The 17,368-nt window shown below is 36.8% G+C and overlaps 1 protein-coding gene across 4 annotated transcripts in view; it reads right to left on the bottom strand.

The window, feature by feature from the left end:
- Nucleotides 1-17,368, bottom strand: part of ZFAND3 (zinc finger AN1-type containing 3) — a 347,078-nt gene that overhangs the window by 219,610 nt on the left and 110,100 nt on the right. For all 4 annotated transcript variants that reach the window (XM_090282337.1, XM_090282336.1, XM_090282335.1 and 1 more), the window contains exon 2: nt 16,220-16,260. In XM_090282337.1, the coding sequence (XP_090138463.1) occupies nt 16,220-16,260 (41 nt within the window). The remainder of the gene's footprint in view (nt 1-16,219; nt 16,261-17,368) is intronic.

The raw sequence follows: 17,368 nt of genomic DNA, 5'->3' as shown, positions 1-17,368 counted from the left end.
CCAGCACGCACTAATACATTTCTACTCACTATGGACTTAGCTCTTCAGTTCCTCACCAAGAAATAACCTTAAATGAAGCCTACAGATGGGTACTAAATCTTAAAATAAACATAGGTACAAAAATCTATGGTAGGATTTTGGCTCATTTAGCCCTTCAACCATTTTGGTACATTAAACTAGGACTCAGACATAACTCTGGAGATATAATTAAGGGGGCGCAATCATCTTAAAGCTTAAGAAATGCATGAAGCAAACTTAGAAGAGATATTTTATCATAAGTCTTAACTATTTCTTAGAGGATAAACCTTTGCAAAATACAGAGTGGAGCAAATGTAGGTTTACAATTGTGGGTATGCAAAATAAAAGTTTATTCCCATAAGCAATGTAACCATAAAGTACATTTGCCCACCTGGGTCTTGACAATCAAGGCAAGCCTCCTTTAAAAGCCTAAATGTGGAAAAAAACTGACACACATTCATATCAAACTTTATTGTTAGAACCATGTCAGTTCAATTTTGTTCTAAATAAAAATCAAACCAAGCACTCAGTATCCTAAATCAAACATTTAGCTTTCAGAATTAGAGTGATCATAGCAGTAAAGCATTAGAAATGGTAAAGAGTAGACCTCAAGCAATTTTTCAAAAATCTTATTTTTATAGTGAAAATTTACACATCTAAATAAATATAAAGAATAAAGTCAACCACCAAAACATCATTTTATAGCTACTTTTCTGTCCAGAGTCACATTATAAATTCTTTCTTCCAGGGGGAAAAAAAAAATCTAATTTTGCTTTCTATCACATTTGTTTGGTCTAAATCTCCCTATCTGATTTGTGTTCAAGATTTTTGTACTAAATATAGTGAAGCAAATCACAGATTATAAATATCCTATATGACACATACATAGCATATCTGAGTTTTCTCCAAAGGCATATCAATAAATTATTCCACTAGTAATATTTATGAGTCATGTTGCCTTTCCTTGTAATTTCAGTCTAGGTCTGTAATGCAGCTAACGTGTGAAAGCAAAAATAAGTTTCCTAGAATAGATCAAATTTCCTTGACAACAACTAAAAGTACTGCTCTACCACATTCCTTAGGTAGAAAGCAGCGGGCAGCTCTATTTCTATTCTATTTGTATTCTTTATCCAGCTTTATTAAGGTGTAACTGACAAATAAAAATTGTATGTATTTAAAGTGTACAACATGATGAGTTGACATACACAATGTGAAATGATTACACAATCAAGCTAATTAACACATCACCTCATATGGTTACCACTCTTTGGGTGTGGTGAGAACACTTAAGATATACTCTCAGCAATTTTCAAGTATATAAGACAATATTATTAACTACAGACACCATGCTATACATTAGATCCCCAGAATTTGTTCACTTTCTAACTAAAATTTGTACCCTTTGACCAATATCTCCCATGCCCCAGCCTGGCAACCACCATTCTACTATCTGCTTCTGGAAGTTTTACTTCTTTTAGATTCTACATGTAAGTGCAAATTCTACACATAAAGAAGCTGTCTTTCCTGGCTCATTAGCATAATGTCCTCTGGATTCATCTATGGCTGTCACAATGGCATGTTTCCTTCTTTTTATGGCTGAGTAATACTCCATTACGTATGCACACATGCGTGCATCACATTTTCTTTATCTGTTCACCCACTGACAACACTTAGGTTGTTTCCATATCTTAGCAGTTGTAAATAATACTGCAATGTACATGGGTGTACAGGTATCTCTTCAAGATACTAATTTATTTCCTTTGGGTATATGCCCAGTTAGTGAGACTGTAGGACCATATGGTAGATCTATTTTTAATCTTTTGAGGAATGTCCTTACTATTTTTCATCATGGCTACATGAATTTATATTCCTACCAAGAATGTACAAGGGTTCCTTCTCTTCACACCCTTACCAATACTTACCTGTTATCTTTTTATAATAACCATCCTAACATATGTGAGATGTTATCTCATTGTGGTTTTGATTTGCACTGACCTGATGATTAGTGATATTGAGCACCTTTTCACGGACTTGTTGGCCATCTATATTACCTTCTTTGGAGCAATCTCTATTCAGGTCCACCGCCCAATTTTAAATCAGGTTATACAGGATGGGACAAAAGTAGGTTTACAGTTGTTTGTATGGAAAATATAATAATTAATAAATAATAATATAAGAAAAAACTGTTTCTCATACAACTGTAAACCTAGACCTGCTTTCTGCTCACCCTATATGTTTTGGTTTGATCTGTTTTTGCTACTGAGTTGTACAAAGTCTTTATACAAATGGGGACCCAAGAGACTGGAATTTATTTTTTTAATGTGCATTTATTTTTACATGTTTAAACTTTAGTCACCTTCAAAGAACTCTCCATATGATGTAATACACCTACCGAGACATTTTTTCCACTGCTCAAAATGGTTTTTGAACTCATCGATTATGATGCCTTTTAGTGCTTATGCCTTTTTTTGTTTCACCTCTTCTACATCTGCAGAACATTTCCCTTTGAGGACTTTTTTCATCGGGAAAACAGAAAAAAAAAAGTTGTTTGAGGCAAGACTGGGTAAGTAGGGAGGATGGAGCACAGCGGTCTACACTTTTCGGTCAAAAACTGCTGAACACTCAGCATAGTGTGGGCAGGTGGGCTTGTAAATCGCCCATCATGGAATGAGCAAATGCACTGAAAGAGTCTTCAAAAAAATTCACTGAAGTTGAACGCAGCCTCTCACAACAACACAAGCTGGTCAACACTGACACAGATGGTTTCCTAGAGCACTCACCTAGCCAGGGAAGCCTGAACTACTACTACATATCACTATGCTTTAATTATGTTCAATTTTTAACAATGAAAATACATCCTGCATATCAGATATTTACATTACAATTCAGCCTCCAAAAGATAATTCTGGGGTTTTTTTGGTCCCCCCACATATATTTTTAATATTAACCCATTATCAGATATATGGTTTGCAAATATTGTCTTCCATTCCATAGATTCTTTTCATTGTTCCCAGTATCATTTAATGAAGAGACTATACTTTCCCCTTTGTACATCCTTGGCATCCTTGTCAAAGATTAGTTGCCTGACTGCACACGCATGAATTTATTTTGAGGCACTCTATTCTCTTCCATATTCTGATACCATATTGTTTTGATTACTATAGCTTTCTAATATAGTTTGAAATCAGGATGTGTGATGCCTCCAGCTTTGTTCTTCTTTCTCATGACTGCTTTTGTTATGTGGACTCTTGTGGTTCCATACAAATTTTAGAATTTCCTTTTCATTTCTGTGAAATACGCCATTAGAATTTTCAAAGGGATTGCACTGAATCTGTAGGCTACTTTGGGAAACATTTTAACAATATTAATTCTTCCAACCAATGAAAACGGTATCTTTTATTTGTGTCTTCAATTTCTTTCATGAATGTCTTATAGTTTTCATTTATTATTCATTTATTTTAAACTATGCAACAATTCTTCCACCAACTTCTAGTTTGAAGACAATAGAGGCAAATGTTCTACTTGAATAAAAAATAAATAAACTAGACCACCCTAGCAATGCTTATCAACATTTTATTAAATTGTGTCTAATAAGAAACACATGCATATAAGTATACAGTTTACACTAAGTGCCTTAAAATTTTATTTGATGCTCACCAAGCAAAAGAGCAAAATGAGATGAAGAGAAATTTAAGTCATTTATCCAAGTCACACAAGAAACAAAAGGATCGATTTCCCTGTCAGGGCACATAACTAGGTTGCACGTCAGGTCCCCAGTTGGGGGCTCGAGTGAGAGGCAACCACACAGTGATGTTTCTCTCCCTCTCTTTCTCCTTTCCCCTCTCTCTAAAAATAAATAAATAAATAAACAAATTATTTTTTAAAAAAGAAACAAAAGGAGAGCTAAAACTCAATGAAAGAAAATTTTTTGATGCCAAGTCTTGAATACAAGACTATCTGACCAAGAATACAAGACATAGTGAAATGTTTCTACTAGAATTAGCAAGTGATATAAAAATAAATAACCCCTCAAAAGACAAAATATTAAGTATCCAGCACTGCCATTACCTAAGTTTTTAAATTGCTACACAAGCTACTTGTGGACCATCTCTATGTAGCACCCACTATAGGTCAAAACAAGACCGCAGTCATCTCAAACGAAAAGGAATTTGTTGCTTTTGACTTTCCTTTCAATGAAGACAAATTTTGGCCTGGGGAAAGCACACAAAGTATTTTGGTTTTTTTAGGCTCCTCCTCCTGCAGGGCCTTTTAAGAATTTTGAGGAGAGTATTTTGTCTGGTTTGTGATATGTTATAAAACCATCCTACTTGACTGAAGGACACCATAAAACAGCGGTTCTCAACTTGTGGGTCACGACCCCTTTGGGTCACAGGGGTCACCTAATACCATCAGAAAACACATATATAATTACATATTGTTTTTGTGATTAATCACTATGCTTTAATTATGTTCAATTTTTAACAATGAAAATACATCCTGCATATCAGATATTTACATTACAATTCATAACAGTAGCAAAATTACAGTTATGAAGTAGCAATGAAAATAATTTTATGGTTGGGGGTCACTACAACATGAGGAACTGTATTAAAGGGTCATGGCATTAGGAAGGTTGAGAACCACTGCCATAAAAGGTCCATTCTCAGAGAGTATGTATCTTAAGACATGAAATACTTCATCCTAGCTTAAAAACAAAAAAGCTTTAATGAAGACTTTTGTCAAGTTCAGACAGATGAATTTCTTTTAGTCACCAATGATGCAGAAAACATTTTTAGGACATTTTAGTGATTCTATAATTGTTATATGGAATAAAATCTCATATAATACAAGCCTCATATTTAAGAAAAATTTAAGATAAAAAACTGTAATCAATATTTTAAATAGTCAACTGGACCAACTACTGAATAATTAGTAAACTTAAGTAATTTTGCAAAAATAATCAGCAAATGAATAAACAGTAAACAGAAACATGTATATGCTTTAGAAGTACCCACAAGTAAAAGTATTGTTACCACTTTGTTACAGATTATTTTTTTAGTCCCATCTTCAAGATTACTAACACAGTATAGGAGGAAGGAAACTGAGGTTGAAATACACACATAAAAGATGAAAAGAACAAAACCACTTTAACCACCTCAGTTTACTCTGAAACTCATTAACTCAGCTAGCATCTGGAATAAGAACCAGTGTTTTAGAAAGACTTTAATTTTCCTTCCACTCAAATATTCTGTGTTCACCATTTCCTAGTATTACATGATTAATGGGATTTGACACTTCCAGACTTCCTAAACATGTTACAAAACACTTATCATGTACACTGAGTAACTAAATGGACAGAGAAGAAATGAATAATCTAGCTTTCAGCTGCCATTAAAGTCTAAAATCTGTATTAAAAGAATTTTTGAGAGGGATTCTTATGTGACATTACTTTGTGCTTCAAGCATGGAGATTAACGGCTACTGGATCTTAAACCATGTGAGTCAAAGGAAACACCATTGTTGCTTTATGCAAAGCTGGCAAATTCAGTGATTTCTGAAGATGGTGAATATTTTAAAGTTATCTGTCCTGGCCTGTTAGTTCAGTTACAGGCTAGAACAGTGTTAAAGAAAAGGTAGCAGCAGATTTAAGCCTTAGTTAAGTTTTTCAAACTTAAAATACTATCAATATGAATGTTAATCTTCAAATATGGATTATGGGACATTTAATAATGTCATAATGACTGTCTCTTCAAAGCATCAGTAGGACTAACAAGACTTTCATAAACTAACTTCCTCAATACAAAGCTCATTTTTCCAGAAACAATTTTTTTCCAACTAAGTATACCTAATACTTTTCAATTGAATTGTTCCATACAAACATATTCCTCTTGTTCTCTTGCTTGTATAGATTAGTAAATGTTAAAGTACTGTCTAATTTTAAGTCCAATGGAAAACAAAAACAACTACAAACAACTTCATGCTTTCCTTGTGCCAATGATGAATTTCTAAAGTTTATTTGGTATATAAGCTAAAAACAGAACTCTATTATTTTTAGTGTAGATAAAATACTGGAGTCCACTAAGGAAATCTTCCTATGGGCTGAAGCAATAAACTGTCAGCCTATAAAGATCTAGTTAAAGACATCTGTCCTTCAAGAGTTTAATGAAAGTGTTGCTAAAATTACAAAAAGTCTTCATTAATGATGACTCAAAATTCTATTATCATCTGAAAATAACACTATGGGAAAATCTTCCTCATAATTTTCAAGTATCTTTTGGCGGTTCTCTATTACACTGAAAACTTGTCTTGACATATTATAAAATAAGCTACCAAAGCTAAGGTTTTATATACCCTCACTTTCCCACAGATTAATAGTTCAAAATTCAAAAACTGCAGCAGCCATTAGTTAAATACTCAGAAACTTAGAGAACTTTGCTAACACATCTTAATCATGAAGAATAAAGTAGATCTGAAATGACAAACTTTTATATTTACTTAGTCCATGAGGAAATTTACAAAATTTATTTTATGGAGGTAAATCTTTACCCTTCTTTCCCCCAAAAAACTGCTGATCTTTAGTAATGGTTCTTCTTTGTGAGTCAAAGAGTGAAAACCATCTTTTACTCCCAAATGAGTGTCAGCCCCACTCAGAGGTGCCATGTTTTATTTAAAACATACTCTTTCTCAGTAACTGCTTTGTTCTAATTGGCAAGGCAAAGCCAGGTCCCTAAAGCACACAGCTCATTACATTCGGTTTGGATTACAAAAACACACCATGGAAACAAAGTGCATCGAAATGTACAAATTAAAGGCACAGGAGTATGGGGCAGAGAGGTGGAATTAGATTGTAATATGGAACAAAACCCGCAGGGAGGCTGGGGAACAAATCACTAGTGTCCCTATAAACTATACAATGTTTCCAAATGAGCAAACACACAAGGCAGAGAACTGGCTATCCCATAACTCAACTAGAGGCTCCCCCGTGGTCTAGCAGTTAGAATTTGGTTCTGTCCCATAACTCAACCAAATTGCTAAATATGGATACAACAAAACGGGATTTTTTTGATACTATTAAGTACACGTGTACGAGAGAATGGGAACACCAAGAAGTTTTAATAAATGAAACCTGCTGGTTGCGCTGTCTAAACAGGGACCTCACTGCTGCCTTCACACTAACAACGTGCACACAGCCCTGCAATTAAATCGCACCCCAAACATTAAATAAATAAATAAAGCTTCTGAGAAGCTAAACACAGGAAACTAAATTAGAAATGGCGCTTCACTATGCAGTGCAGAAAGCAAGTTTAATGAACTGAAAGTTGTATGAACAAGAACAAGAAAGATGTTAAAAAATGAAGACCGTACCACCAAAACAGAAAATGTTAGACAAAAACACGTAACAGGGGAGTCCAAAAACAAACCCCAGAGTTTGCGGCTGGGAGATAGGGAGCAGGAAGCAGCTTTCAGGATGCCCTTGCATGCCTGGAGCTAGTGGCTGGATACATTGTTGCAAAGATCAGCTTTACTCCCAAGACTGAGGAAGATGGGAGGGATCTTGGACTGTGGGCCGGTACGGAAGAAGCAGACAGAGCCTCCGTAGGGTTCTGTGAATGATCAGAACTGTTTGCAACACCGACTGCGTGAGAGGACGCAGGGGGAGAGAGGAGGCAGGGAGAAAGAGAGAAGGAGCTGCGGACAGATTTTGGGCTGGCTCTGGCTCTAGGAGGCTCTCTCTCTCAGGCTCTCTCTGGCCCTCACACCCTCACTCTCTGGCTCTTGTGGGCACCGTCCACCTGGCTTGGAGAAGGGATCTCCAGGCGGCTTTAAGAAGGGGCTCTTGCCAGGCTGCTTCGAGAAGGAGAGGAGATCCATGCGGTTTGCAGGAAGAAGGCAGTTTGCAAGGAGGCTGAGAACCCAGGCGGTCCTGCATTGAGAGCTGGAGGGCACCACAGCACAGAAAGGACCTCCCCAATCAGAACTGAGTGATTGGCAGCTACTGGTAAAGCTGAACTGTGCCTAGGAAGTGGGGAAACGGTGTTTCTGACCTTCCTAAGACTGGCCAGGTCTGGGAGGGGGAGGCAGGACTTTGTGTAAATAAACAATTCTTTTCCTTTTCACCAAACTCTGGTATTCAGAGTTATGATTCTGGCGGCGGGCAATGGGGCCCCTAACTAAACAGCCCGTGGGTTCTGTTTCAATCGGAGCAGCCCAGGGGTTCTGTTACACCCCCACCACACATGCACACCTTTTTCCCAAATTAGCTAAGCTGTGAAGCTTCCGGCACTATTTCTCTCCTTTTCCCTGGAGATCTAAAGACAAACTGCACCTGAACTAAAAGAATATACATGTTAAATGTAAACCCCTAACCTATACACAAATGTAAAAACAATGCTACTGCTTTGCTACAGGATTTTTATAGTAATCCCATCTAAATCTACTACTTTATTTCTAAAAATATCAAAAACTGGAAGATTAGATTTGGAGCCTGAATACCTAAAATCAAATCTCAATTCTTTGCTTTAAAATTTACTTAAATCTTGCCCTGACTAGTGTCACTCAGTGGGTTGGGAAAAGTCCCACAAACCTAAAGGTCACTGGTTGGGTTTGATTCCAAGTCACGGCACAAGCCTGGGTTGCAGGCGTGAGAGAGGCACACAATTGATGTTTCTCTCCCTCTCTTTCTCCCTCCCTTCCGCACTCTCTAAAAATAATAAATTCTTTTTAAAATTTTTACTTAATCTTGGGAACATTATTTAATCCAGTTGTGCCACAGTTTCCTCATCTATAACATAGAGATACAAAACCACCAAAGTTGTAAGGATTAAATGAGATAAATATTGTGCAAAATGGCTTTAAAATATAAAAGGGCTGCAGAAATCGTAATTATTGCAATTATTTCATCACAGGATTTTATTGCCTTTTTAAGAGCATAGATGTAACTGTCTGTGCCCCTCCTCCATCTTATTTCACAAACATTAATTCTTGTTCCATTTATATTTTAAGTTATCCTTTTTGGCATTCCTCTTTTATGATTACGTACCCCTGTTATTTTTCTCCTAGCCAGAACTCTTAAAGTATTTTTCCTTCTCTACATCCAATATTTAGTCTAAAAGTAAATTAAGAAATTTAAAAAAAAATCACCTTTTGTAATAGTTATGTTAGTTCTACTTTACACACTAAGAACCACCTGAGCAGTGAGACTTTTAACTGATAAAAATTTTTGTGTTAAAGATCGTATTTTAGTTATACATTAATGCCTTGGAAATAAAGCCCTATCACTTTACCCACCATTTCTACTGTCGATGAAGAATTAAGTGCAAGGGTGTTATAACCAGCAAAGGTGTCAAAAAGCAACCTCATTATAACCCTCTAATTGAAGTACAAAGTAAAGAGCCAGATAAAGAATTACTCTATCTGTAGCATGGTGGAGTCAACACCACTGAAGCACATAAAGTCTCATGGTGCTTTCCTGGGTTTATTTGATAGCTTTCCATACTTCTGCCAAGCCCAAAAGGAAGTCCATAAACCTAAGTCTGATCATTTTAATTTAGTTTGCATTAGTCTGCTGAAAATGTGTAACATAGGAAATATTAGCAGTTAACTCATATCACTTTTCATTCCATACAGGGTGCTTACTGCATAAAAAGGGGCCAAATCCAACCCAAGCAGGTCTCAGAATTAGGGGTCTCCAAAATTCTTTAGTAGAGGCACAATATTAGTATAAAATTTGACCATATAACTCTTACATGTCTGTTTGTTTTTAAAAACTATATACTCCTGCAGTGTAATGAATGGTTGACCCATACTCATGCACACACTGTGACCTTCATCCCCTCCCCCCCAAAAAAGTCCACCTGGAATGTGTGGGTGTAATCTTATTTAGAAAAAGGACCTTTGAGAATGTAATTAAGGATTTCAACTTAAGATCATCCTAGATCAGGGAGGGCCCTAAATCCAGTGATACTTGTCCTTAGAAAAGACAGACTCACAGGCAAGATGAAGGTGGCAACTTGAGTAATGTGTCTACAAGCCAAAGAATGCCAAGGACCTCCACAAGACACCAGCCCTGCTTGCTGACATTTTGATTTCCAATTTCTGGCCTCCAGAACTCTGAGAGAATAAACTTCTGTTGTTTATGTCTCCATGTTTGTGGTAATTTGTTATGGCAACTCTAGGAAACTAATACCAATAAGATTACATACATTATAAAAATTAACAATATATAAAGGATGATAAAAATAAATGTAAGAAGAAATTCTAAAATTCTCTCTTGATGCCTCAATGGATAATCCTATGCACCAGTAGAGACCACAGCTTTAGACCAATGTATGGGCAGAAATAAAGCCAAATGACAGCCAAACTATCCTTTTTACCTAAAATATTGACACATGGTCAAAATTTTTCTACTTAAAGCCTAAAAGGAGCTACTGTTCTGCTTACTTACAACACTGTGCATTTTGTTTCCCAGTGGATGTGCAACAATTATTTTTGACATAATTTCCATAACATCTTCAACACAATGCTTCATTTATCTTGACTAGCATAAAAATTAGCCACACAATTTAAGAATGCTTTTAAGTAAGACAGCAAACTGCTATAAACTAAGAGATCAGAAAGGGCTGCCAGAGTTCAGCTTTGCTAATCAGTTATGGATCCACAGTCCCTGTCTTGCTTTCGTTTGAGAACAAAGAAACTATCCCCCACAAAGGATAGGGTTTCTAATACAAAAACAGTCAGCATATCTCAAACAAATGTTAATCAAAAAAAGAGAAGAAAACGTGACTTTGCAATTGTGATATAAAAACAGTAGCTGAAAAGAACTTACATGTCACCCTGACCAGTGTGGCTCAGCTGGTTGAGCATCATCCCATAAAGCGAAAGGTCGCCGGGGTTTGATTCCCAGTGACGGCACATGCCTGGGTTGCAGTTTTGCAGGTTCAGTCTCCAGATGGCAACTAACCAATGTGCCTCTCTCTTACCTCTGTCATCTCATATCTCTCTATCTCTCCCTCCCTCTCTCTCAATCAATAAAATCCTTAAAAAGACGAGATAAACTGGTGTATAGTATAATAAGGGTGACCAATAATTCACCAACCACACTGAGGAATACAAAAGGATGTTATTATATATATTCACTGGTACAAAAAGCATAAACTGAGACTATCCCAGGTAAATACGGACATTAATTATTATAGAATAAGTCAAAATGAACTAGAGAAACATGTGTCATGATGACTGGCTTCTAAAAGCATTATTAAAAAGCCCTGGCCGGTATGGCTCAGTCAGTTGGAGCACTGTCCCATGGACCCCAGAGTTGTAGGATCGAATCCCGGTCAGGGCATATGCCCTGGTTGTGGGTTCAATCCCCAGTTGGGATGCATACAAAAAGGCAGCCGACCAATGTTTCTCACATCAATGTCTGTCTCTCTCCCCACCTTCCTCTCTCTCTCTAAAAAAAAAAAAAAGGTGGGGGGGGGCAATGAAAGAAAGGTACCTTGGGTGAGGATAAAAATTAGAAGCATTATTTAAAAAGAATGCAAGTTGTAGAATGACTAGTGCAACACAGTACTTATACATTTTTAAAACAGAATCATATATTGTTTATATAAATACTCATTCATAATAAAATTATAAATACAAGGATAAGAAGAACAGTGGTTGTCTCTTAAGTAAAAAGAGGATTACTAAGGTAAAAGAGAACTGAGATTTTAGTTCCCTTTTAAAATAATGTTAAAAGGAAAAAAATACCAAAACGTTATTATTTGTTAATTCCAGGTTAGCTAGTGGATGTTTACTGTACTACTCTCTATAATATTCTGATTTTTCAGATACCCACAGCAGAGAGACACCCTCCAATGGATGACATATAATGATTGAGAGAATCTGCTGGACTGAACTCTTTTCAACAAACACATAACCACGATGTGCATACTTAAGAAATCTTTCCTGGATTTTCAGCTTTAAAGAAATCAAAGAGTCTACAACAGTAGTCAAGTCAACAGAACTACAAAGACAGGAATACCCTATTTCGAATGCTTTATTTTAAAAGCAGCAGCTGCACCCTGACTTGTGTGGCTTAGTGGGTTCGGCACTGCCCCAGAAACATAAAGGTCGCAGGTTCAACTCCCAGTCAGGGTACGTGCCTGGGTTGCAGGCCAGGTCCCCAGTTAGGAGTGAGCGAGAGGCAATGACGCATTGATGTTTCTCTCCCTCTTTTTCTCCCTGCCCCTCCCTTCCCCTCGCTCTAAAAATAAATAAATAAAATCTTTAAAAATAAAAATAAAAAAGTAAAGCTGAGGATCCCTTTTTTTTGTTTGTTTGCTTATTTGTTTGCTCTGGTTATGGCTTTTCTAGCCCCTTGGTAATATTCTATGATGTAGTATCCTTTCTTTCATTAAACATTTTTTAATTATTGCTTGTATGACTTTACTAAAAGAATTAGTAAATGCCTATACAAAACAATAAAATTTAATGACATGGTACTTATGGTGAACAAATATTTACTGGCTGAAACATTACTTTCTAATGCATTTTTTTTTCAAAATGTGGGTGTTGTGATTCATTAGTGGATAGAGAAATCAATTTAATGGGTCATGATTAGCATTTTAAAAATTGAGTAAAATAGAAAATAATCACTGCAAATACTACGTACAATACAGTAAAATTAAATATTGCCTGTTTTCTTTTGTTTAAAGATTAAATAAGTAATAACCTGAGATGACAGAGAATCCAGAAGAGCATTTTAAATCTATTGTAGCTGAAATCCTAACACTAGAGAGTCAATCTTTTCTTGGAGCTTCCCCAGAATACTTCCTTTAAATGTCCAGTGATCCTAGCATAGAAAATCACTGATGATAAGGGTCTTCGGGTCAAAGCCCTTTAAGGCTAAGAAAGAAGCAAATTACACATTGTGGGGTGTTGCGGGGGAGGTGGGGGGGTGCTCCAAATGGTCTTAAATGATTTCAGCCAAGCCAAACCAGGGTTCAAGATGAGGGCTGTCAAAAAATAAAGAAATAATACCCTCCCATTTCAAAGAGGAAAATTTTAATTGAGCTGCAAACCTTTAGGTCGAGCAAATGCAGCCAGGTTGAGCACCCTTCTACATGCATGCACATGGCTGATACAGACACTTCTTCGATTCTAACAATACAGAGAAACACTATTATTTGGTATGTAATATACCAGCAACTAACATTTCAATGGCCTTTTAGTAACTCTCACTTTCCTTTTCATATACTCATTTCCTTACCTTTCTCTGACCTCAAAGAGCCCAGAAATATTTTATAAAGAAAAGGAAATTTCCTGGCTGCTGTGGCTCAGTGGACTGAGTGTCGGTCTGCAAGCCAAGTGTCGCTGGTTCAATTCCCAGTCAGAGCACATGACTCAGTTGCAGGTCAGGTCCCCAGTTGGGGGCGCGAGTGAGAGGCAACCACACAGTGATGTTTCTCTCCCTCTCTTTCTCCTTTCCCCTCTCTCTAAATATAACATAAACAAATAAATTATTTAAAAAAAGAAAAGAAAAGGAAATTTACGTGTGTGCTCACCATTTAACAGGACATTCCATCAGAGGTAAACAGTTATCAAAGCTAACTTTAAACTAGAATCCACAGTTCCTACCACAGCACCCTACTCTCAAGAAGATTTTAAGTATATTTTTACTCATTTCATTCAATTTCGTATAAACAAGTTATAATAAACTCACTTTTTCCCCACAAAGATTTATTCTGAAAAGGAATCTTGAAATATTTCTAAATAACCTAATGATACCCAACAGCTATTTTTAAAGTGATTTTTCCATCTTCCAAAAGTGTATTTTACATTTGAAGTTATACTTTTTAGAGTATTTAAAATCACAGTGGCTTTGGCCAAAATAACCCCCATGTTGTCTTATACATCTCATGACTGCTACAACAATGCATTTCTATAATCTATCTTCATACAGGAACAAAATTCACAAGTCTATCTTTAAAGTTCAGTGATCTTTTTTCTTTTGAATTTTGAAAAGAAAACCAAATGCTGCTTCAGCAAGCAGGATGTTACTAGTTATTCCTTTCAAATGATGGAGGGATTAGGAATGTGAGTGTAAAGATAAAGAATAAAAAGGGAAGAAGGAAGAAGTATCTTCTTTACACGCTTGAAAATATCATTTTAATATTTTAAAAGCAAAAATGGCAACGATGTATATAGAGTATATAGATATAGAAAACCAGAGAGACAATAAATAATTACAACCATGGAAAATAAAACTGTAACAAATCCAAAGAAACACAAAGACCATGGCTGAACTGTCTTCATTAGTAACTTTTTTAATTTTATATTTGGTTAGGGATATGAGACAGTTCTCTGAGTATCTGGTCTGAGCCACGTTACTCAAAGGTGCCTGGCCTTCCCCAACGCTACATTTTACTGAATTATAAGAGTGAGCTAGCTCCACATAGTCATACAATCTAACATACATTTTTGTCTCACTGATACTTTCATCTCTACTATAAACTCATCAGTGAGGAAGCATTTCTACATATCTATAATTGTAGTTACAGAGTAAGAAAAGCAGGATATACTTCAACATGGCAGAGATACTGTTAAAAGTTACATAACCAAACTTACCAGTACTTTTTTCTTTTCAAAGACCTAAAGTATTTGACAAATTTCGAACTTCTAACAGATACAAACTGCCACCTTTCCCAGGCCTCTCAACTCCTTCCCACTTATACCCTAGTTAAGGCATAAATGCAAAGGTCTAGAGCTTATCCTATGATTATTTCCATGCCCAAACAGCATAATGGATAGAAGATAAAAAATGATGAAGATTCTCCCCTTAACAAAACTCTAGCCAGGTTCCTCTGAGCCCTCCTCAACCAGGCCTCAACCTTGGCCCAGAAAAACTACAGACTCCTAACAAATGGCTTCATCCACTCCTCTCCCCCAACATGAAAAGACTTAAACAAACACTAATAGTTCCTAACAGCTCAAGGCCCCATCACTAGGTTGAACATAGCACCTTTTGAAGTGCCTGTCTAGGAAAGCTCCAAAAACTTAAGGTTTGTAATAGCTAACGCCTGACTACAGCCCCTGAGCAACCTTAGAGCATTTACTAAACAGTTTACAACTGTGAATCCTTCCTCTGTCCCTTGGAGATGTAGTATATGTATCCCCTACAACTCAGGTTTTCTCAAGGACATATGGAAGCTATTCCTTTCAAAGGTAATCATCAGTTAGGATGGGGCCTCAGTCTCTGTACAGGGACAGAATCCTAACTCCCATGGTTGTCAGCTAAGAGACACAGCCAGCCTTATCATTTACACTGACCAGCCCTTTGTAATCTTTCACTTCCCAGACTCTACTGAGCAAGACAGCAACCCCTGCATACTGTCTCACTCCGCCTTTAAAGTGTCCAGGCTCTCTGTACAAATCCAAGTTGAGTTCAGTTCACATAGGACCTTCTTCTCCATTGTAACAGCACATTACTGATGAAGTCCTGTCCTTACCACTTTTAACCAGCATTCAGCTTTATCTTTGACAAAAATGAATAAAGAAGGAATGTTAAACATATCTCAATTAGTGAAGACTTAAATACTTTATATAAGATCATTTAGATATAGTTATTTAAAAAAAAAAAAATGAAGGGTTCCACTTTGTGAAGGAATCATAATTCAAGGAGTCAACCAATCAGCATTTGGGAGCTGAAAAGGGCCCCTGACAAACATGAAGCCCCAATCCTTCAAGGTACAGATGATGGATCTAAGGCCCATAGACTTACCCAAGGTGATTTCAATGAGGGACTGGACTATGAAGAACTAACCCAGCACCACTGTCTTCCTGACTCCAACATGAAAATATTCTTTCCCTTTCATTCTCAGTGGTAAAGGCAATACTCACCATTAATCATTCAATATGAAACATGAACATATATTACTCTGATACAACATGGGTTTTTACAATTTGCTGTACATCAACAACTACACAATGAAGAAAGTTGTTTGGTGCAAGTACACATAAGTTTTCATGTCACTCAGGGAAGACTATTTCAACAGTCCTAGGCAAATACATGAAGCACCTTGGTGAAGAGAAATTGCTTTCACATACAAGCAAAAAAGCAAAACCCTAGGCATTAAACCCAAAGGAGGGCCAAATGATTTATAGTCTTAAAAACAACCAAAAGAAGAAAAATAAAAGTATAAAAAACCCTTTTCTGCACTTACCAGCAAAGCATTTGGAACAGAGGTTCATAGTCTTGCTGGACCTGGGGCAAAAGAGAAAAAAGAGCGAGCTAAAAATTCAGTATCACTGGCCAGGCAACTGAACTAGTATCTAGCGGTAAGTCCCTAACCCGCCACACCTCCCCCACAAAAAACAAAAACAAACAAAACACTTTTTATTTGTGAGTTATCCAATGCATTATTTTTGTGATCAGCAGCTTAAGAAGATGACACAGGAGTCAATTTCTCCCACAGGATTACCACATTCCATTGTTCACACCGGAACATACACCACAAAGCTACCACTATAAACAATGAAAACTTTGTCTGTAAAGGAGTAAAATTTTCTCCTCGCATATGCACTCATTTATCTCTGCAGCATTACTTGAACTTTTATCTCATCTTCTTACCCCTCATTCTAGTCCTATTTCAGATCCTAGTCACATTATGACCTTGTTGTTTAAAATTCTTTCTTCAGATGTTCCCAATCAAATTATTTTTCATGTCCTTTCATCTGTTAATAATAGCTACAATTCACTAAATAATAACTTGGATGGGCACTTAACATATATTATCTAAATCTTCCCAACATCCCTGAGATGGTCATTTATGACGATATTTTTTTGCTTCTAAAATGCGCTTTTAAAAAAATCACGACTGGCTATTGAGAAAATAATTATTTCTCAAATTATTGAAAAAATGTTCCCACCACCACCTCCTCCAAGGAGTCTTACATTGAGAGGTCTTAGGAAATCAAGGATATACAGTCTCAGGCCCATTTGACAAGTGAGCAGCTTGCGCAAGGTCACATAGCTGGAGAACTGCAGAGGAAGTACGTGACCTTGGTACTGAGCTAACTCCTAAGGCCATTCTGCCATCCTTTGCTCACAACACAACACAGCACCTGGCACCATCCAGCAGCCCAGGCACAACATGGCAGGCAACTGTTAATTTCTTTTCACTGCTGTTTCCCATCCTGATTCTCTCCCAAGAAGAATCATTCCTAGAGCTTTCTTCCAAAACCCTCCTGGAACACTCTATGTTGGATAAACTGACCTATTTATAGCCTCATTCCTAACCAACTCCCCTCCTAATATGTCAGTCTTTGCCCAGAGCTGCTCCTACACATGTGAATTTTATAATGAAAGCCTC

This window comes from Furipterus horrens, unplaced genomic scaffold (genome assembly GCF_987537825.1).
Source record: "Furipterus horrens unplaced genomic scaffold, mFurHor1.1.pri manual_scaffold_6, whole genome shotgun sequence".
NCBI lineage: Eukaryota > Metazoa > Chordata > Mammalia > Chiroptera > Furipteridae > Furipterus > Furipterus horrens.
This window is presented reverse-complemented; position numbering and strand designations above follow the sequence as displayed.